The sequence below is a fragment of the Pseudochaenichthys georgianus genome, chromosome 9, assembly GCF_902827115.2.
Source record: "Pseudochaenichthys georgianus chromosome 9, fPseGeo1.2, whole genome shotgun sequence".
NCBI classification, from domain to species: domain Eukaryota; kingdom Metazoa; phylum Chordata; class Actinopteri; order Perciformes; family Channichthyidae; genus Pseudochaenichthys; species Pseudochaenichthys georgianus.
The window spans coordinates 6,190,132-6,212,044 of NC_047511.1; the positions used below are offsets into that span (position 1 = coordinate 6,190,132).

At 43.8% G+C, this 21,913-nt stretch overlaps 1 protein-coding gene across 1 annotated transcript; it reads right to left on the minus strand.

Moving 5' to 3' along the window:
* dhfr (dihydrofolate reductase) lies at nt 1–21,609 on the minus strand. Its single transcript, XM_034091427.2, has 6 exons — nt 21,395–21,609; nt 21,221–21,270; nt 12,359–12,464; nt 5,740–5,863; nt 3,139–3,254; nt 1–116 (listed from the first exon to the last, which is right to left on the minus strand). The coding sequence occupies exons 1-6, from the start codon at nt 21,484–21,486 to the stop codon at nt 17–19; spliced, it is 588 nt and encodes a 195-aa protein (XP_033947318.1). The 5' UTR covers nt 21,487–21,609; the 3' UTR covers nt 1–16.
* Nucleotides 21,610–21,913: the final 304 nt, after the last annotated feature.

Sequence of the window (21,913 nt, forward strand, 5' to 3'; positions counted from 1 at the left end):
TTAACATTGTTTGGTTTTATTTGTTCAAATTGCATAGTTCATCAATGCTCTCGTAGACTTCAAATCTGTACTGGATACCATTCTCCTCCTGTAGCTCGGGCGGCACTCCTGGAAACCTGAAGGAGAGGCAACAGTTACTCTACGTTTCACCTGGTGGTACATGCATGTGTAAAGCCGCCTTCACATGATACGCGACTTGCCCTTTGACTCACCACAAAGCAGGGCGCAGGCAGTACAACACCTCAAGTCTCCTTCCTACTGTATGCTTACCTCACCTGCTGCTTTATACAGTTGTTGACAGAAATGGTTCAAAGTTTAAATAATTTGATCTGAGCCCAGTGCTCGCCGACAATTTGGAGCGTGTGTGACGCCAAGGGCAGCGCCTTCGCCTAGTAGGGCAGCGCCTTCGCCTAGTAGGGCAGCGCCTTCGCCTAGTAGGGCAGCGCCTTCGCCTAGTAGGGCAGCGCCTTCGCCTAGTAGGGCAGCGCCTTCGCCTAGTAGGGCAGCGCCTTCGCCTAATAGGGCAGCGCCTTCGCCTAGTAGGGCAGCGCCTTCGCCTAATAGGGCAGCGCCTTCGCCTAATAGGGCAGCGCCTTCGCCTAGTAGGGCAGCGCCTTCGCCTAGTAGGGCAGCGCCTTCGCCTAGTAGGGCAGCGCCTTCGCCTAGTAGGGCAGCGCCTTCGCCTAGTAGGGCAGCGCCTTCGCCTAATAGGGCAGCGCCTTCGCCTAGTAGGGCAGCGCCTTCGCCTAGTAGGGCAGCGCCTTCGCCTAATAGGGCAGCGCCTTCGCCTAGTAGGGCAGCGCCTTCGCCTAGTAGGGCAGCGCCTTCGGAGCTCATCGGAGATGGACTGACAGCGTGGAGAAGTGTGCTGTGGTCTGATGAGTCCACATTCCTAATTGTTTTTCATGGACGTCGTGTCCTCCGGGGTAAAGAGGAAAAGGACCATCCAGATTGTTATCAGCGCAAAGTTCAGAAGCCAGCATCTGTGATGTATGGGCGGGTGTTAGTGCCCATGGCAACTTGTACATCTGTGAAGGCACCATTAACGCTGAAAGGTCCATACACGTTTTCAGGGACGTCCCTGCTTATTTCAGCAAGACAATGCCAAGAGAAAGAGTGGGGGTACCAGACCGGCCGGCCTGCCCTCCAGACCTGTCTCCATTCAGTGTGGGGCGCATTATGAAGCCCAAAATACAACAACGGAGACCCTGGGCTGTTGAGCCACTGAAGTCATACATCAAGCAAGAATGGGAAAGAATTCCACCAACAAATCTCCAACAGTTAGTGTCCAGAGTTCCAAACACGTAGGAGTGGTGCTAGAAGGAGGGCGATGTGACCCGGTGGTAAACACGCCCCGTCCCAGCAGGCAACACACACGATGAAACGTGATGGTGTGAAACCACGCTCGCATCTGTAAAACCTACAGAAATGCAAAACCGTGTCAGTTTAGACGGAATTCTTCCGTTTACCACATCATCTAAGAGAACACCTTTCAGAGCATGTAAGGGAACATATTCGAGGGGTGATCAATAACGTATCCATAGTTAATTACTTTTCCATGTCATGTTGTTTGTGTGCACTCAGGAGTATCAAACGGGCGTTTCATCATTTTAAGATCGGCTTTTATCAATGTTTGCAAATTAACTCTTCATATGTGATACATGAGGTCCTCTTTTTGATTCATGGTTCACGTATTTCTCTCCATTCTTCTTTCTGCTAACGTGTCACTGTTTCTCATCTCTCCCGTTGTCGTGCGTACGCATGGTCAGAGTGTCCGTGGAGGACCGCACATCCTCCCGTCAAGTCTGCTCTGTATAAATCGCAAAGATTGCTTAGAAATTGGCGTACGCCGTCTTTTGAGCGGACGCCACGTTTATAAATGAGGCCCCTGGTCTTTAGAGTGTACTCAATCGAATATAGGTATTTCAGCAGTCAAGCTGTCAGATGTAAAGTAACTAAGTACATTTACTCAAGTACTGTATTGTACAATTCTGAGGCACTTTGTACTTCTACCAAACTACAGTTCAGAGGTAAACTGTGTACTTTTCCTCCACTGCATGTATTTAATACCTTTAGTGACTTCACAGATCTGGATGAATGATGTGAAATATAACCAAGTGTTGAATCAGACTTTAGTTCCACCTGGAGTAAATCCACCAGCTACCCTGCAGTCTACAAAGTCATTCAGACTAGCTGCACCTTCACCAGCTTTGAGAACACTTTCATGATCAATCATTATAAAACATATCAGATATATTATTCTGAAATGGACCAATCTGCACAACGACTACTTTTACTGTCGCTACTTTCACTATATTTTGATGATAATACTTTTCTACTTTCACTTGAGTAACATTTTGAATGCAGGACTTTTACTCATAACAGAGTATTCCTACACTCTGGTACTTCTACTTTTACTCAAGTACAAGACCTGAGTACTTCTACTTTTACTCAAGTACAAGATCTGAGTACTTCTACTTTAATTCAAGTACAACATTTGAGTACTTCTACTTTTACTCAAGTACAAGATCTGAGTACTTCTACTTTTACTCAAGTACAAGATCTGAGTACTTCTACTTTAATTCAAGTACAACATTTGAGTACTTCTACTTTTACTGAAGTACAACATCTGAGTACTTCTACTTTTACTCAAGTACAACATCTGAGTACTTCTACTAAGTACAACATTTGAGTACTTCTACTTTTGCTCAAGTACAACATCTGGCCTCATACCTCCACCTCTGGCTCTGGCGGTCAGTGACAAGCCTTTTGTTCCAAGGTCTTATTGTCATATGCACATACGCTACAGTGTAGCAATGGCAATGTTATGACCAGAGCTCCTCAAACGATGCAAAAATAGAATACAAATAAAAAAATAGTGCATGAAGTCTATATACACGTAAATAGAATATGATTTATACAAGAACAGAATGTAAAATTAAATATTGTAAAGCAAGGTGAAATGAAATAAGACCCATCTCAAGGGATGTTACTGGAAAAGATACACTTGGGCTTGATACCATGATTTGTTACATGCGTTTGAAAAGCTGCTGGGCACATGACGCTTTACATTGTGAACTAGTCAGTTCAACATCAACACATCTAAATGCATCTTGAATGAGTAAACCTGAATCTTACTGTGGCAGTAGACGATATCTGTCCAGACTGATTTCAGGGAGGAAGGTGTCACACTCGAACTGCTTCATGATCCGCGTGACGAACAGTCTCCTGGTCCCTGGGAACTGCATCAGCTCCTGGGTAACCCATAGCAACGAACACATCATTACAGAAAGACGAAGACTGTGTGTACACAAGTGTTTGAAAGTTAGGCTCATCCTAAAGATGTTAACCATGACCGTTATTCATAGCTGTAACCAGTATAATAATAATAATAACTACAACACCGCTACATGGGATCTTTATAGCGCGTTTCCTTATGCTCAAAGACGCAATACAAGTTACAATGTGAACCCTTTGGATTCTCCACACATAGCGTCTGTGAAGGAAATATTTTTGTTTATGTGTTTGTACCAAAAAGCATTTTGTGTTTCACATAGGTCTGCTATAACTTAGAGCAGGGGTTTAAGAGGTTAAAGGTTAAAGGGTTAAAGGTTCCGCTTTCCTGTTGGGGGACTGTGACTAACTGCCAGAGGACTTTAACAGACTGTCTTTGTCTCTGAATCCAGGTTCTTGTGATTATCGATCAGAAGACGCGCGAAATAGAGGCTCCTCCTTGATTATCTGTGTAGATTTGCGCTGTGTTTCTGTGTAATCTTCAGTGTTGGCTGGGGAATCACATGATGAAGTCGTGTGAGAACCCTGCCAATGCTCCCGGCCGGTGGCTCTCAATAAACTCAGGTGTTTGATATAAAGCGGACTCCAGCCTCCATTCCTTCCATCTACATTGCTGAAAAGAAAATCTCTCTCACAGCGTCGTGTTCCTTCCAAACAACTCAACTTTGGTTTCATCCGTCCACAGAATATGTTGCCAGTCGTGCTGTGGAACATCCAGGTGCTCTTTTGCAAACTTCAAACGTGCAGCAATGTTTTCTCTGGACAGCAGTGGCTTCCTCCGTGGTGTCCTCCCAGGAACTCTATTCTTGTTCAGTGTTGTACGTATCGTAGATTCGTCAACAGAGATGTTGGCATGTGCCAGAGATTTCTTTAAGCCTCTAGCTGACTCTCTAGGACTCTTCTTCACCTCATTGAGCATTCTGCGCTGTGCTCTTGCAGTCATCTTTACAGGACGGCCACTCCTAGGGAGAGTAGCAACAGTGCTGACCTTTCTCCATGTATAGACACTGTGTCTCACCGTGGCCTGATGAACATCAAGGCTTCAGAGATACTTCTGGAACCCTTTCCAGCTTTATGCAAGTCAGCAGTTCTTAATGGTAGGTCTTCTGAGAGCTCTTCTGAGCGAGGCATGGTTCACATCTGGCAGCTTCTTAAGAATAGCAAATTCAAAACTGGTGTATTTTTTATAGGGCAGGGCAGCTTTAACCAACACCTCCAATCTCGTCTCCTTGATTGGACTCCAGGTTGGCTGCCTCCTGACTCCAAGTAGCTCTTGAAGAAGTCTTTAGCCTCGGGGTTCACATACTTGTTCCACCCTGCACTGTGAATGTTTACATGGTGTGTTCAATACAAACATGAACACATATCATTGTTTGTGTGGTATTAGTTTAAGCAGACTGTGTGTGTCTGTTGGTGTGACTTAGATGAAGATCAGAACACGTTTTATGACCAACTTATGCAGAAATCCAGGTCATTCCAAAGGGTTCACAGACTTTTTCTTGCAACTGTAAAATCAGAACAGAAAGAAAACAAAAAAAAACATAAACAGAAGTCCTTATCCGAGTACGGAGTAAAACGGGGGGTTGGGGATCAGAGTTTGAAAGCTAGAGTGAATAAGTGAGTTTTTTTGAAGGATTCAAGAGTGTTGGCCTTTCGAATGTAACTATATATAGATATATATATATAGTATAACTTTAAAATTATAAACTGGATCATTGAGCTATTATTTTCCATCAACCCTACGAAACCCTTTTTGAAAAAGGTCAATATCTGTAGCAGTTTCCCACTAAATGTTCAACCCAAAAAAAATGACAAAAACAATTAAAGCTTGTCTGGGGAATACTGAGACTTTCTTTTTTTTACAGATTTTTAAAACATGCCAAAACATTTACAGACTGATAGAATCGGAGGGACCCTCTTTAATGCAGAGCACACTGCTTGTAACCCATCCTAGTACCAGGAGTCGAGTACTAGGAAGCTGAACAATCTGGTGCCACTCAATGTTTTTAAAGCTCGGTTGGACGCTACTCAATCGGAAGCTGTTGGTACCTGTTCATGTGGATAGTTATGTAAATGATGCTGATGATGTCCTTTTGTTGTTCTGTTGATGTTTTTATGTTTCATGTGGAACTACTTGAGCAGGTCTCCCTTGGAAAAGAGATCAATGATCTCAATGGGATGTATCTGTATAAATAAAGGTTTGAAATGAAATGAAATGAAACAGTGGGCAGCTATTGTCCAGCCGGGGAGCAATGGGAGTGGGGGGGGAAGGGGGATGTCCGGTGCCTTGCTCAAGGGCACCACGGCAGGGCAGGAGGTGAACTGGGACCTCTCCAAGTAGCAGTCCACACTCCATGTTTTACGTTCGGGACTTGAACCGGCGACCCTACAGCTCACAGTCCAAGCCCCTACTGACTGAGCCGCTGCCAGACTTCAGTGTGTTACCTTGTAGAGAGAGCTGCCCCCTATAACCCAGACCTGGGCAGTGCGTTCTGCCAGCTCCGTTTCCACCAGCCGGAGAGCTGAGCTGAAGTCTGGCGCCAGGTGGTGGGCTCCTGCAGGGGGCGCTCTGGAGAAGAGCATTCAGATTGTTAACTATAACAAGTAAAACAATACTTAAAGGTCACCTATTATGCAAAAGCCACCTCTTCATGTCTCTTCTACATCAACATGTGTCCCCTCTTCTTCGTGTCTCTTCTACATCAACATGTGTCCCCTCTTCTTCATGTCTCTTCTACATCAACATGTGTCCCCTCTTCTTCGTGTCTCTTCTACATCAACATGTGTCCCCTCTTCTTCATGTCTCTTCTACATCAACATGTGTCCCCTCTTCTTCACGTCTCCTCTACATCAACATGTGTCCCCTCTTCTTCACGTCTCCTCTACATCAACATGTGTCCCCTCTTCTTCATGTCTCTTCTACATCAACACGTGTCCCCTCTTCTTCATGTCTCTTCTACATCAACATGTGTCCCCTCTTCTTCATGTCTCTTCTACATCAACATGTGTCCCCTCTTCTTCATGTCTCTTCTACATCAACATGTGTCCCCTCTTCTTCATGTCTCTTCTACATCAACATGTGTCCCCTCTTCTTCACGTCTCTTCTACATCAACATGTGTCCCCTCTTCTTCACGTCTCTTCTACATCAACACGTGTCCCCTCTTCTTCATGTCTCTTCTACATCAACATGTGTCCCCTCTTCTTCACGTCTCTTCTACATCAACATGTGTCCCCTCTTCTTCACGTCTCTTCTACATCAACATGTGTCCCCTCTTCCTCATGTCTCTTCTACATCAACATGTGTCCCCTCTTCTTCACGTCTCTTCTACATCAACATGTGTCCCCTCTTCTTCATGTCTCTTCTACATCAACATGTGTCCCCTCTTCTCCATGTCTCTTCTACATCAACATGTGTCCCCTCTTCTTCATGTCTCTTCTACATCAACATGTGTCCCCTCTTCTTCATGTCTCTTCTACATCAACATGTGTCCCCTCTTCTTCACGTCTCTTCTACATCAACATGTGTCCCCTCTTCTTCACGTCTCTTCTACATCAACATGTGTCCCCTCTTCCTCATCAACATGTGTCCCCTCTTCTTCACGTCTCTTCTACATCAACATGTGTCCCCTCTTCTTCACGTCTCTTCTACATCAACATGTGTCCCCTCTTCTTCATGTCTCTTCTACATCAACATGTGTCCCCTCTTCTTCACGTCTCTTCTACATCAACATGTGTCCCCTCTTCTTCACGTCTCTTCTACATCAACATGTGTCCCCTCTTCTTCATGTCTCCTCTACATCAACATGTGTCCCCTCTTCTTCATGTCTCTTCTACATCAACATGTGTCCCCTCTTCTTCATGTCTCCTCTACATCAACATGTGTCCCCTCTTCTTCATGTCTCTTCTACATCAACATGTGTCCCCTCTTCTTCATGTCTCTTCTACATCAACACGTGTCCCCTCTTCTTCACGTCTCTTCTACATCAACATGTGTCCCCTCTTCCTCATCAACATGTGTCCCCTCTTCTTCATGTCTCTTCTACATCAACATGTGTCCCCTCTTCTTCACGTCTCTTCTACATCAACATGTGTCCCCTCTTCTTCACGTCTCTTCTACATCAACATGTGTCCCCTCTTCTTCATGTCTCTTCTACATCAACATGTGTCCCCTCTTCTTCACGTCTCTTCTACATCAATATGTGTCCCCTCTTCTTCACGTCTCTTCTACATCAACACGTGTCCCCTCTTCTTCATGTCTCTTCTACATCAACACGTGTCCCCTCTTCTTCATGTCTCTTCTACATCAACACGTGTCCCCTCTTCTTCATGTCTCTTCTACATCAACATGTGTCCCCTTTTCTTCATGTCTCCTCTACATCAACATGTGTCCCCTCTTCTTCATGTCTCTTCTACATCAACATGTGTCCCCTCTTCTTCATGTCTCCTCTACATCAACATGTGTCCCCTCTTCTTCATGTCTCTTCTACATCAACATGTGTCCCCTCTTCTTCATGTCTCCTCTACATCAACATGTGTCCCCTCTTCTTCATGTCTCTTCTACATCAACATGTGTCCCCTCTTCTTCATGTCTCCTCTACATCAACATGTGTCCCCTCTTCTTCATGTCTCTTCTACATCAACATGTGTCCCCTCTTCCTCATGTCTCTTCTACATCAACACGTGTCCCCTCTTCTTCATGTCTCTTCTACATCAACATGTGTCCCCTCTTCTTCATGTCTCTTCTACATCAACATGTGTCCCCTCTTCCTCATGTCTCTTCTACATCAACACGTGTCCCCTCTTCTTCATGTCTCTTCTACATCAACACGTGTCCCCTCTTCTTCATGTCTCTTCTACATCAACATGTGTCCCCTCTTCTCCATGTCTCTTCTACATCAACATGTGTCCCCTCTGTGGACAGAGACTCTGAAAGTTTCAGGAACAAAGATTCTCTCTCTTTTTGATCCATTTCGATAAAAACCTGTCTGAAAATGAGCTGATCAGATTTTGGCCACTTTATGATGTCATAACGATGTTTTGTCTTGTGTAACCATTAGCCAATCAGCAACCAAGGTAACCCCCCCCACACCTTACCACCTGAATCCCCTCCTAGAGCACCATTGAGTTCTTTGTAACCAAATCTCTCTCAGAGGGGCGTGGGGAGGGGCTCCTTATGGAAACAGGGCTGAAACAGAGGGGTTTATGGCATGCTACAATGCAGGAGGGGGCCTCTCCTCGCGGAGGGGGCCTCTCGTCGCGGAGGGGGCCTCTCCTCGCGGAGGGGGCCTCACCTCGCGGAGGGGGCCTCACGTGGCGGAGGGGGCCTCTCCTCGCGGAGGGGGCCTCACCTCGCGGAGGGGGCCTCTCGTGGCGGAGGAGGCCTCTCCTCGCGGCGGAGGCCTCTCCTGGCGGAGGAGGCCTCTCCTCGCGGCGGAGGCCTCTCCTGGCGGAGGAGGCCTCTCCTCGCGGCGGAGGCCTCTCCTGGCGGAGGAGGCCTCTCCTCGCGGAGGAGGCCTCTCCTCGCGGAGGAGGCCTCTCCTCGCGGAGGGGGCCTCTCCTCGCGGAGGGGGCCTCTCCTCGCGGAGGGGGCCTCACGTGGCGGAGGGGGCCTCACGTGGCGGAGGGGGCCTCACGTGGCGGAGGGGGCCTCTCCTGGCGGAGGGGGCCTCTCGTGGCGGAGGGGGCCTCTCCTGGCGGCGGGGGCCTCTCGTGGCGGAGGGGGCCTCTCGTGGCGGAGGGGGCCTCTCCTGGCGGCGGGGGCCTCTCGTGGCGGAGGGGGCCTCTCGTGGCGGAGGGGGCCTCTCCTGGCGGCGGGGGCCTCTCCTGGCGGCGGGGGCCTCTCCTCGCGGAGGAGGCCTCTCCTCGCGGCGGAGGCCTCTCCTCGCGGCGGAGGCCTCTCCTCGCGGAGGAGGCCTCTCCTCGCGGCGGAGGCCTCTCCTCGCGGAGGAGGCCTCTCCTCGCGGAGGAGGCCTCTCCTCGCGGAGGAGGCCTCTCCTCGCGGAGGAGGCCTCTCCTCGCGGAGGAGGCCTCTCCTCGCGGAGGAGGCCTCTCCTCGCGGAGGAGGCCTCTCCTCGCGGAGGAGGCCTCTCCTCGCGGAGGAGGCCTCTCCTCGCGGAGGAGGCCTCTCCTCGCGGAGGAGGCCTCTCCTCGCGGAGGAGGCCTCTCCTCGCGGAGGAGGCCTCTCCTCGCGGAGGAGGCCTCCTCCGCGCGGAGGAGGCCTCTCCTCGCGGAGGAGGCCTCTCCTCGCGGAGGAGGCCTCCTCCGCGCGGAGGAGGCCTCTCCTCGCGGAGGAGGCCTCTCCTCGCGGAGGAGGCCTCTCCTCGCGGAGGGGGCCTCTCCTCGCGGAGGGGGCCTCTCCTCGCGGAGGGGGCCTCTCCTCGCGGAGGGGGCCTCACCTGAATCGCAAATGTGCCGCCACTAGCTTATATAACTTATATTGACTATTGGTTACATTTTAAAAAAGGACAAATTTCTGTCCTTGGCTTTTTTTTTTGTCTCTGATTTATCTGCCTCTACACCAATACAATAGAGATGAATGGATTTCATTAGACAGACTACTTTTGAGAAACCTTGGGTTCCTTTTTGTAATTGTTTTAATGACTATGAAATGTGCTAGCTGCATTTGCATGTGTTATTCTGCCCCACATTATGCAGAAGTGCCCAGAATGTCTAGAGTTTAAAGAAAACGTTTACTTGGAATGGAATTGTGCCCCACGTCATTGCTTTTCTTTTTTCCTTTCCTATTTTGCAATTGATCTGAGGTTGCTGGATATCAGGAGATATATGAATTGAGCAACCTTAGACTCAACCCCGTCATCCAAGTATATTCAACAAAAAAGGCAGTGCACCTTGGGTTTTTGACCTGCCAAACGCTCTGTCTGCCTCATGCCTCAAGTCACGCCCTCCCAATGCCAGCCTTGATGATGGTTATGGTAAGTTTTAAAATGACACAATTTTGGTGACCTTTAAAAGCAGCATTTCATATCAGAGATAAGTTCTGTCTTCCAAGAATACATAAAAATGTTATACCTAAAAAAAAAGTTTCGGTGTGTCTACAGTGAAACATCCAGTGGCACAGCCCCACCTAGTGTCAGCAGAAAGTATTACAAATAATGATTACAAAAAAATACACAAAAAATATATTTTAAGATCATGTTTAATCATCTGATTCGTCTGTACATTGCTGTTTTAGTCTGTGTTCTTCTAATTAGTGTCTACAGTGTGTAAAACCCGATCATGCCCCTCCCTCTCACTGTCTAAGTGAACGGTGACTGTAAAAACTACACTGCTCAGAATATTTTCCTATTTAATGTGCGTGGCAAAAAAATAATGACCATAGGGGCATAGAGCTGCCATCCCCACCATACGTCATCTCACATAATTCAGAATTGATTGGCTGTAAGTACGTCACGTGTGCAGTGCTGCAAAACGTCACGTGTAGTTTGAAGAGGAGACGAGAGAGCAGCATATAGCTAACATCACCAGCGATTAAAAGAAGTAAAAAACTGAAAGAAAATGAAATGGCTAACGGCGAGCATCCAGAATAATTCCTTCTTTTGCTTTCCTTGCCTGCTTTTTGGTGAAGATCAAGGTACTTGGTCGAGGACAGGTTACACGGATTTAAACCATATTTCGGAGAGGACAATGAAGCATGAGAGCAGCAACAGTCATTTGGAAAATGCCGTAAAATTGGGATTACTGGGAAGCAAGCACCATACAGAATGCACTCTTAGACTGCATGTATGATGTGTGCAGGGAGGAAATAGCCAAGCAAGTGGACAACACATCATCTGTTGCCGTTCAGGCCGACGAGACAACCGACGTCTCCTGTAAATCGCAAATAGTGATTGTGCTGCGATACATTACGCCTGACCTCACAGTTACAGAGCGTTCTTTGGAGTTTGTGGAAGTAAAAGACACAACTGGTGTAGGTCTCTCTAACAGCATCCAGGCTGTTCTGGAACCCCTGAAGCTGAAAGAAAAGCGAATCGCTCAGACCTATGACGGGGCGGCCGTCATGAGCGGTCACGTGCGCGGGGTACAGACGGTGATGAAGGAGACGTACCCAAACGCTCAGTTAGTTCACCGCTACGCCCACCAACTGAACCTGACCCTGCAGCAGCGTGTTCAGCCAGGACGAGCATCCTGAAGGTGCTTTTTGCAGATCTAACTGCTTTTTCCACTTGTTTCCCCGGTGCTCCAAAACGTGTTGCAGCTCTTGCAGAGGCAACACAGAGACGCATACCACGGCCACCGGCTGCGAGATGGAACTTTAAAAGCAGAACTGTGAACGCGGTTTGGGAGACCCGAGAAGCTGCTTCAGTGTAGCATATACGCGCACAACCAGGATGGGATGCGGTCCCCATAAGTGAGGCATACGGCCCGTCAAAGAAACTGCGGGACCGAGCATTTATGCAGCTCCTGGAGTTTTTTCCGTTGCTTACGCCAGAAGTGGATGTTTTATACAACAGTCTGCAAACACGAAGCATCGATGCACCTGGGATCAACAGCGCGCTCTGCCTTTCAAGGAACATGTCCAGAAAATGAGGCAGCAAACTGATGCATTGGCCGCCACCGCTCACGATGGAACAGACGAGCCAGGCCGACGAGTCAGCAGCACAGCGCCGGTGATGAAGGTGATGAAGGTGATGAAGGAGGCTTGTGACAGTCATCTCACGGGTGGAACAGAGGTTCTCACAGAGTGACCATTTGATCGCTGCAAAGCTCGTTGACAGCTCATTCTTCCCACAGCATGTCCTGTCATTTCCTACACCTGAGCTTGACTGCGCCGTGAAACTGTGGCCTGCGTTGGGGAACAAGGAGAAGTTGAAGTCTGAGCTGACCACGCTCTATGTATGCGCTCACTGTGTTGCTCCGTGTGGTCTTCAGTATGTAATTTGACATTCCCCCTCTCTCTCTCTCTCCCTCCCTATCTCTCCTCCCTCTCTCTCTCTCTCTCTCCCTCCCCCAGTTTTGTACACATAGAACCGCCACTGGAAGCATCCCATTGATGTCGTTTGGACACCCTGCTTTATAGTAGCATGCACTGTGTGCGACACATACCTGCACTCCCTGCTGAGGACGATGTTGATCCTGTTGTTTAGAGGTCTGTTCTTCTCTGGGATGGAAAACCATGTTTTCCTGCCCATTATCACCACATTCTGCTTGCCTGCAGGACAGCAAGGTTTAAATAAATGAATTCATGCATTTTTAGTCAACACTCTTTGACCGCTGGTGAAGATTTATCCAAGTTTTCTTAGATAAGTTATAGATCTGAACATTTCTCAAAGCTAATTCCTTAATTAAGCCTAATGAGTATTGTAAGAGACAATCTCTGCAAGGGAATTCCCCAATATGTTTTTCCTTAGTTGCATTATTGATATTCTTGTTTATTTTACACTGCTGCTAATTTTACAATGTCCAACATTTCAGAGATATCCAAAGTCAAGACAAGATGTTAAGTTAGGACTCTTTGCTAATTCCTTCTATGTGAAGGTGTGAGAATTATAGATACAGCAAGGAAGTGCTAGTCTAACTAGAAAATGCATTTCCTGCTGAAAATGCGTGCGAATGCTGTAGGCTGCGCAAATTCTTTGCTGAATTTAGCTGAAAATACAGAAAAAGCGGAATATTTTAATAGCTGAATGGTCTCTGTACATGTAGCTGCTTTTAGCTACAGAAACAAAGTAAGTGTGTTGCTGAACTTAGCGGAGAAATGCAGAAAAGTGAAATGATTTGAATCAAAATTGTTACAGCTCAAATGCATTGCAATGACTTTGTTGAAAACTTGAAAGTTAAATGTTAAACTGGAAGAGTAGGAAAAATAGTGAAGAAGCTTAATATTTAAAAAAGGTATAAACAACATGTATAGCCTCAATGTCCTGAAATAGCTGAATAATGTAATAGTTGAATGGTTTCTGCAGCTGAAAGTAATCTGAAGGAGTTAGTTACATATTAAATGTACGTAGTAGTGAATGAATGTGTATTAAGAAGAGAAAAGAAAGTAAAAACGCTTTGAAAAGCAGCAGAATATTTTAACTGCAAACTTTTGAACTGAAACCACACGTCACCAATAATGTCTAAAATATGTGGAACATGTTGAAGTCGGTATGAAGTCTCCATCAGACAGAAAATAATAGGCTGAGACAGTCTGTTAAAGTCCAGTCTGTGGGTGTTTCTCAAATGTCGAGGACGCTTGCTTGGTAGCACATGTCTTCCGAGTCACTTGCTTCAGAAGCGAGGCAAGAATCCTTCCTAGCCTCGGAAAACGAAGAATTGTGGAACAGGCTAACAGGTGTGCGTCATATGCGAGGCCCCGCCTTAAATGGAGAGCGATTTCCGCCATAGATTTGGAAACTGTGGTTTCTGAACTGCATTATGCTGCGTTCCAACCCAGTCTCACGGCATTTCGTGTTCACCAACACGATTTTTAATCTATTGATTCGTGTTCACCATCACGATTTGCCCCTTTTTTTCGTGTTGCACAGCACGATTTTAAAAGCAATGTATTTCTACTGGTAACGTGTTTCGTGCCTGCAGGCTGCAGCACGTCTTTTTCTCCGGTCGGGTCGTGGAAGACCGGAAGCTGTGTGGTTCATAAAAACATGTTCTTACTCAATATCAAGCCACAATTATTGCTTTTATTTTAAATTGTATAATTTCGGACTTTTGTTGTCGTCTGTGAGGAAAATAAACGGGGCTCAGAGCCTCAGAATACTGAAATCTGTATTTTTAAATCTTTTTTTCCTTCTAATTTGTTATTCTTTTCAAAATAACACACTGTTATTTACTCACCAATAACACACAATTATCCTTGCTTTTATTTATTGGTTTAATTCCATAATCTCGGGCTTTTTTGGTGTCCGTCAGGAACTGAATTTCAAAATAAAAATAACCAGAAACAGACGTAGGCATATAAGGGACATTTCGAGCATCATTGCGATTGTCAACATTTCTGAGTTTAGGATGGCCGAAGACACTACACTACCCATAATCCCCAGCTATCGTTTAGGACTACAGTTCCCGTAAGGTTACAGAGCGTCAAACAGCTGTGTGAAATGGAACGAAACCACGCCAGACTATCCAAAACTGGAATCGAACACCCCTCCAGAACTACACATGCTGGCTATTGTGTTTCGCAAAATGTTCTATGGGACGTCTCTACTGAACGTTTTCGTTTTTCCCACAATTAGAAGTTGCCAGTATTAAACACATTGGTGTTATCAAATGTAAAACATACAATTAATAAATGGGTGAAAATCACTTGTGTCCATAATGCGCAGCATTATATTAATGCCGTATACCCACATGACAGCTCATTGCTACTTTTTAATTCTACTCCACTACAATTCAGAGGTTAACCTGGTATTTTTACTCCACTACACTTATTTGAGTTACTCTGCAGATTCTGATTAATTATGTGAAATATAAACAACCCTTAAATCAGACTTTAGTTACACCTGAGTAAAATTCAGGTAAGGTGATTGTCAAGTGCCAACAATCAGGAGAGATATTTGATAGTTGGTGCTTGAGAAGACTAAACATGCATCTGCCATTGACATGAATGGAAACAAGTAATAAAGTATATTCATTACTCGTTATTCTCTACTAATAGTTAATTAAAGACTGTATATTATGGCTATTTTGCATATCCCTTTCAAGATTTTCAAAGGTTTATTGACATATATACAACTACGGTGTAGTTATGCAATGAATGAAAAACTTGGGTCACAGGTTCCTCAACAGTGCATTACAAGACATCTATCAATATGTGTGTACCTCCACCATTAAACTGTCATATTCTGCACATTTCTTATTCTATCTACATACATAAGAGTATAATTAATGTGTATAATATCAGTTAAAATAAGTGCTTCAACATAGTTAACATTGCAGGAAAGCAATATATTAGACGTTAATTACTTTGTCAGGCATAATATTTAATATTTAATGTTTAAATAAAGGTTAATCCGTTTTTCTGTTTTGCACCTCCTCCTATTAATATCTGTGTACATCCTGCACTAAACTGTTGTATTGTAGAGATCACTTATAGTATCTTCTTGATTTTTTATATTCTATATTTCTATATTTCTACTTTCCCCCTATGAAAGTATGTACTCTTAATATTTTTTTAATCAAATATAACACATAAAAACAATAATTCAATAACGTGCTTTAACCACTAGGAGGTGCACACAAGGTGCACACAGCCATAATAACTTTGTAGTATTAGTGTGTATGTACAACATCTGAAGATGTATAGTTTTATGCATGCTTTCACATCATTTTACAGCATATTGCTATACTATTTCAGACTCAGTATTTACATTCTTACATTCAAAGAAAATCAGTAATATCTTTGAAAACTACAGTCCTTTTCTATCAGCTGTGCACCGTTATGGTGTAAATATAACCTATCTATGAATTAGATCAAATGTAAAAGTCAGCCGAATTAGTGTTGATACTGCAAGGAGACGTATTGTGTGAAGAGAAATTGAAGATGTTGTTTAATTGTTGATATATTTATGATCCACGTCAAGTATTCAGTTTCGGCGCCATTTCTTCCAGTTTTTCCAAAGGTCTTCTCATCAGGGCTCTCTAAATAAAGAACTACGGCAGATCTGTAATATGTAATGCAGCCGAACCGTGTATTACAATGCCCTTATGTGATGACTTTCAAAGAGAAAAGCAAGAGCACTCGGAATTAAGTATTATTTTATACTTTTAAAATGTTTTCCGGATTTCATATAATATAAACACCAAATCCCAGCATGCATTGCGGCTAACACATCCAATCAGCGAGCTTAAAACCATAGCTGAGGATCTTGGGTAATCGCTCGAAATGCCTACGTCTGTTTCCGGTTTATATTTATTTTGAAATTCAGTTCCTGACGGACGCCAAAAAAGCCCGAGATTATGGAATTAAACCAATAAATAAAAGCAAGGATAATTGTGTGTTATTGGTGAGTAAATAACAGTGTGTTATTTTGAAAAGAATAACAAATTAGAAGGAAAAAAAGATTTAAAAAATACATATTTCAGTATCCTGAGGCTCTGAGCCCCATTTATTTTCCTCACAGACGACAACAAAAGTCCGAAATTATACGATTTAAAATAAAAGCAATAACTGTGGCTTGATATTGAGTAAGAACATGTTTTTATGAACCACACAGCTTCCGGTCTTCCACGACCCGACCGGAGAAAAAGACGTGCTGCAGCCTGCAGGCACGAAACACGTTACCAGTAGAAATACATTGCTATTAAAATCGTGCTGTGCAACACGAAAAAAAGGGGGAAATCGTGTTGGTGAACACGAATCAATAGATTAAAAATCGTGTTGGTGAACACGAAATGCCGTGAGACTGGGTTGTGCGTTCACAACGGACGCGATGCGAATATTGTCATCGCTCTAACCGCTGGAGTTTCACCGTGGCTGCCAGGGGCGGGGCTTATATCCATGTAAATACTGTGGTGGAAACCAACTACGACAACATTAACCTATTTTACCGTGATTTAATTGTAATACACGTTTCAAAATGATGCCGAGGTAACTAAATACTGATAACGGTTAGTAAAAACCATGCTTTGACAAGTGTGTGCAGACAAGACGGCAGGCGAAAAACTTTTAAAATGTGTGTTCTCTGAATGGAGCAATCTCCATTCGATCAGATCAGAAACTAACCTGTAACTGCTCCGTCCAAACTCACAACAACGTCCTAAAGACAGAATTAAAGCAGCGACTGTATTCGCCATAACAGACAGTCTGTGGTTTGTACATGTTTAACTGTTGTCCAGTTTCTGAACAGATATGAGGAGCTGTGAGGAGTTGATTAAAGAGACACACACTTTTGCATTTCAAAGTATTGCTTGTTCATACAGTTGACTGTTTGAGCTTCACTGTGCACTGCTGAATGATGTATGAGCAGAGTTTGACCCTTGAAGGCTGTTTCTTCTGCTCTGAAATGGAATATATTTGTTACATATTAATAGAATTTTAGATTTGATTTTGGATTTGTGAATGGGAGAAGTAGTAGATGGAAAACATACCAAACACTAATTATTCAAAGTAGAGTATTTCATTTTGTATACGGTAATACTAAGGAGGCATAGGCCTATATGATGATATAATGTTTGACATTATTGATATTAAAAAAGTGATTTGTTTTCCATGTCATTTGTATGTTTTTCTTATCAGAAATGAAGTTATTTATTTGTAAGCTCCAAATCCAAATGTTTACATCAATGGCCTTTGTGCCCTGGCATGTGGCCTTTGCGCTTTGAAAAAATGTGTGACACCAAAGGCCAAATGGCCTGGTCAGGACCCTGAGGCAGAGTCCTGCACGGGTCTGATTTTCAAGACCCGCTCCGGCCGCGCGACGTGCAATACCGAACCCGCCCCGCTACCCACACATATTGCCAATCAGTTCCGCAACCCGACCCGTCGGCACAAGATCCGCAACCCGACCCGAACCCGCATATATATGAGCAGTGAAAACGTGCAATTATTAACACACGCAGTTGCATATTTGTCTCAAAATGCGTGGGATGTTGGTTATTTTCTCCATCTAGGAACCAAAAGCCTCCCAGACGCTGGGTTTCGCTCTTGAGGAATTGAAAATGCTGTATTCTCCGCTAGAGAGCTTCACCTCAGCCATTTAGAATGTGGCGCGCACAGCAGCAGATTGATGCGCTGCAGAGGTTATGATTATGCGCGGTCCCGCGGGGGAGAGGTCTGAGGATTTTAAACATTAAACTAAACTATTATTTTAATATATTTATTATGCAACACCCGCGACCCGACCCGCATCATCTTTGTTTTACCCAGAACCGAACCCGGAGAAAAGCGTTTGAAAAAATACCACCCGCGAATCACCTTTTTTGCGGGTCACCCGTCGGGTAGGACTCTACCCTGAGGAGCATCTCAGTCTGCTTTTTGTGTATTTTCGGGTCAATAATGTGGCTTTTTTTTGGCAGATTAACTAAAAGGTGTGGAGCTGGTGCTGTGATGAAAGATGAGGCTACATTTATTTTTCAACGTAAGAGAGGTTTTCCTAAATGTTTCATGAATAATGATGTCCAAGGAGTGTAGGGTTTGGGAGTTATAGCAGGTTGAAGGCACATTTCAAGCTCTCCTCCACTCTAGCTGTGACATCACGCACTCTAGCCCTTAACGAGCTACGCAATACACAGTCATGTTAAACTCTGAAGAAGGCCTCTTTACCAAGCTCCAAATTAAGTTAAATATCTCAAAAAGTGTAAAAAAATATCAAAAATCTGAATACAAGTTTTATAGGTGATTGTCTTGTGACCGTTTTAAAGTTGGAATGAAGTCTCTAGCTGAAAGTATGGAAGGAGTAGCATTTGGCGCAAGGTGTAGGTAAAAGAGGATTTGAAGGTTCCTCCCATTGAGTGCTGAAAAGGATGAATATTTTGATAAACAGCATTCCACTAATTACAGATAACCTGAGATGCTGGTCATAAAACCCTCTTGACATACTGTAGGCACCAGTTTGATTTAGTAAAAGACAACTTTGATATCTTAAGTCAGACACCGAACAATGTTGGTGTTACATGGAATTCAAGCCTCTCTTTTGTTCAATACCAGGTGTTACAAAGATCGTCTTCCTTCACCTACAAAACATAGACAACAATCAAGCCTTTTTATACATGGCTGGTGCAAAAACTAAACCCTTTGTTTCATCCAGGATTATTGTAACATTTTGTTGTCAGCAGTGATGTAACAGAGAACAGAGTGGTACTTGGGGGTGGAGCTTTTTATTGCCATTCCGTAACGTCACGGATGCAGCACATGTAAAGGTTATTCTCAAATTCGCATGAAGGTACGACACTGTCTCATAAGAACCCGTTAGTTACTGTTCAAATCCAAGTGAAATATATTGTATTGATTCAATATTATCTGTGAAAAATACCAATAGATTAATAAATGTTGTAATTGGAATTCTATCAGCAGAGTATAGCGTACTACAGCAAATCAGGACGAGGCATAAACACCGATTCCCGAGTGGTGACATTAAGGAATTATAGCGCTTTCATATGATAGTAAACTATACCCATAAATAGTCTTCTATGGTGATCTATTTAGGTAGGCAACTTGCAAATATTTAGGAGCTAATTAGGGAAACAGAGAAAAAAAAGAATATACAATGTTCCCTTATTCAAAATGAAATACAATTATTCTTGATCAGATTTTCTGCATTACTGAGGGGAAAAAAGCAATCCGATGCATACAACATGTGCTACTGTAACTCAATGGCTCTGAAGACTCAGGCTCATGGTGGAGACATGTCGGCCTAAACAGTCCAGAAGCCATCCAAGGAAACATTGTCAGTTAATCCTGGTGCATGGGTCAGACTATGTTTCCTCAAAGCACATTAAACTACACTCCAGATATTCCGTCTGACTCCTGGCTAGCGCCATCAGCTTGTCCATTATTATCCAGTGGTCTTAATGATCTGAATTACATCTCTAGATTAACTTGTTTTCATACATTTCAACACTGTGTGGACCCTGGTCTATCATATCCTGTTTTATAAGCCATCGACATTTGCCTAATACTGGAGTCCGATTGGCCGGTGTTCTTGGGTACTTTAGTCATTTGTAATAGCTAAACCATATACATCAAGAGACAGCACAGTTCATAAAAGTGTGCTCATTTGAGATTTGGGGTCCTTCTCATAGTCACCCACTAACAGAGTATGGATGATGTATTGTGTTGTACACGGCGCAGTGTAGCAGTGATCACAAATTAAATGCTATAGTGCTTAACCTGTCAAATTAACACATGTGCGTTTGAACCAGCAGTGGGGAAAGGGTTGAAAAGCGGAGCCTATTAAAAATGGGTCATTCCAGAAATCGAAGGACATTTCCCGTCCCACCTATGACATTTCAAATATTCCATGCCCAAAACGCAAAAACATGCACTTGTTGTGTTAAATATACTTGAACTTAGACAAAATGCAAATACAGTTGTAGGAAAATTGTTTTCAACATATTAATTAAAATGTTCCTCCTCCTTGTAGACCAACTTGCATGTCAAATTAAAATAGCTTTTTTTTTTCTATTATCTTGTTGATATACAGCTCTGACAAAATGAAGAGACCATAAAAGTAGTTTCTATAAACTACTGACAACTTTCTCTGTGTTGGAATGCAACAGACACTGGAATGTAACGGCTGCCATACATGTAGAGATTGAAGAAACATTTGAAGTGGTCTCTTAATTTTGTACAGAGCTGTATGTATATCATAAACACCAGACATGTTACACTGAAGGTGTGTCCCTCAACATGTTCACGCCTCTGTTACCTCAACCCATTACTCTGGGCAGAGGGAGTGAAAAGGCTGCAGTCACATGACACAGAGGTGCTGCTGCCATGGTTCGACCAAAGGTCAGTTCTCTGGTGTTTTTCATATTTGAAGTAAAGGCAAACATAATATAATATATATATATATATATATATATAAGTATTGCTCCTATAATTATAAGTATTGCTACTAGAATTAGAGTAATTAAGGTTACAGCGTTGCATTTTCTGAAATTTAATTTATTTTGTTTAGTAAAATTGATTGTAAAAAAATTATTTCTATTGATTTCAAAGTTCGAGCACAACATTGGGAACGTTTAAATGGCAACAAAAACATATCTAATACAATGTACCATTGAAGCCTGAGCTGTCCAAATCAATGTGATGGTTTTCTTGCTGTAAAGTTAAACCATCACATTGCCCGAAAATTAGAAAATAAAGGGTTCATTTTGCGAAAGTTTTGATAGCTAAATGTCCTCCGACTCTGGAATGACCCACATGCCTTTATACATAGAATGTGTGGTTGTAAGGGACAACAGTAACATCATGTAACTCAACATATCCACTTTGATTCCCCACAGAACATGGTGAACAGAGCTTACCTTCCACAGAGGGCGTCGCTGTCATCTTACGGAAATGTTTGAATTCGTTACTATAAAAGAAGAACATAAAGTTGTTAAGCTAACACACAGGATACCTGTCACACTACGCCACTTATCTCCCACAGTCAGTGTATTACAACGTTAGCGGGCTCCTCCGTCCATCAGGGGACTTACTTGAGTCTAACTGGATGCCAGGGCAATTGCCCGTCCATCCCGATGCCCAGGTCAGGACACACCGCCACGATAGCGTTCAGCATGCGGGACATTGGAAGGGCCGGGGCAGAGCACCGAGTGTCTCTGTAGATCTGAGAATGCTTCGTGCAGTCAGGTCAGAATGCACTCGAAGAAACCGCCGGAATTCTTCTTCGTTTGACTGCAGCGGAAAGTCGTTTCGTTACATCACTGCCATCTTATGGAATAACCCGAACACTGTTGGAAATCATGAAGTACTAGGCGTTTCCATAATGCTAGGAATACCATCTTGGTGGGGGAGTTGTGATTATTTTATTTATTTGGTCCAAAAGTACACATTTAAATATGGAGAGTCAACATTGGTGGCATATGGACTGCATTTATATGGTGCTTTTATAGTACAAAAATAATAAGTACAAGTTCCAAGTCAAATTCCAACTACTGTGTCACAAACAGAACTGTAGCATGCTACCAAACGTATATACAATGTGATCAAACTGT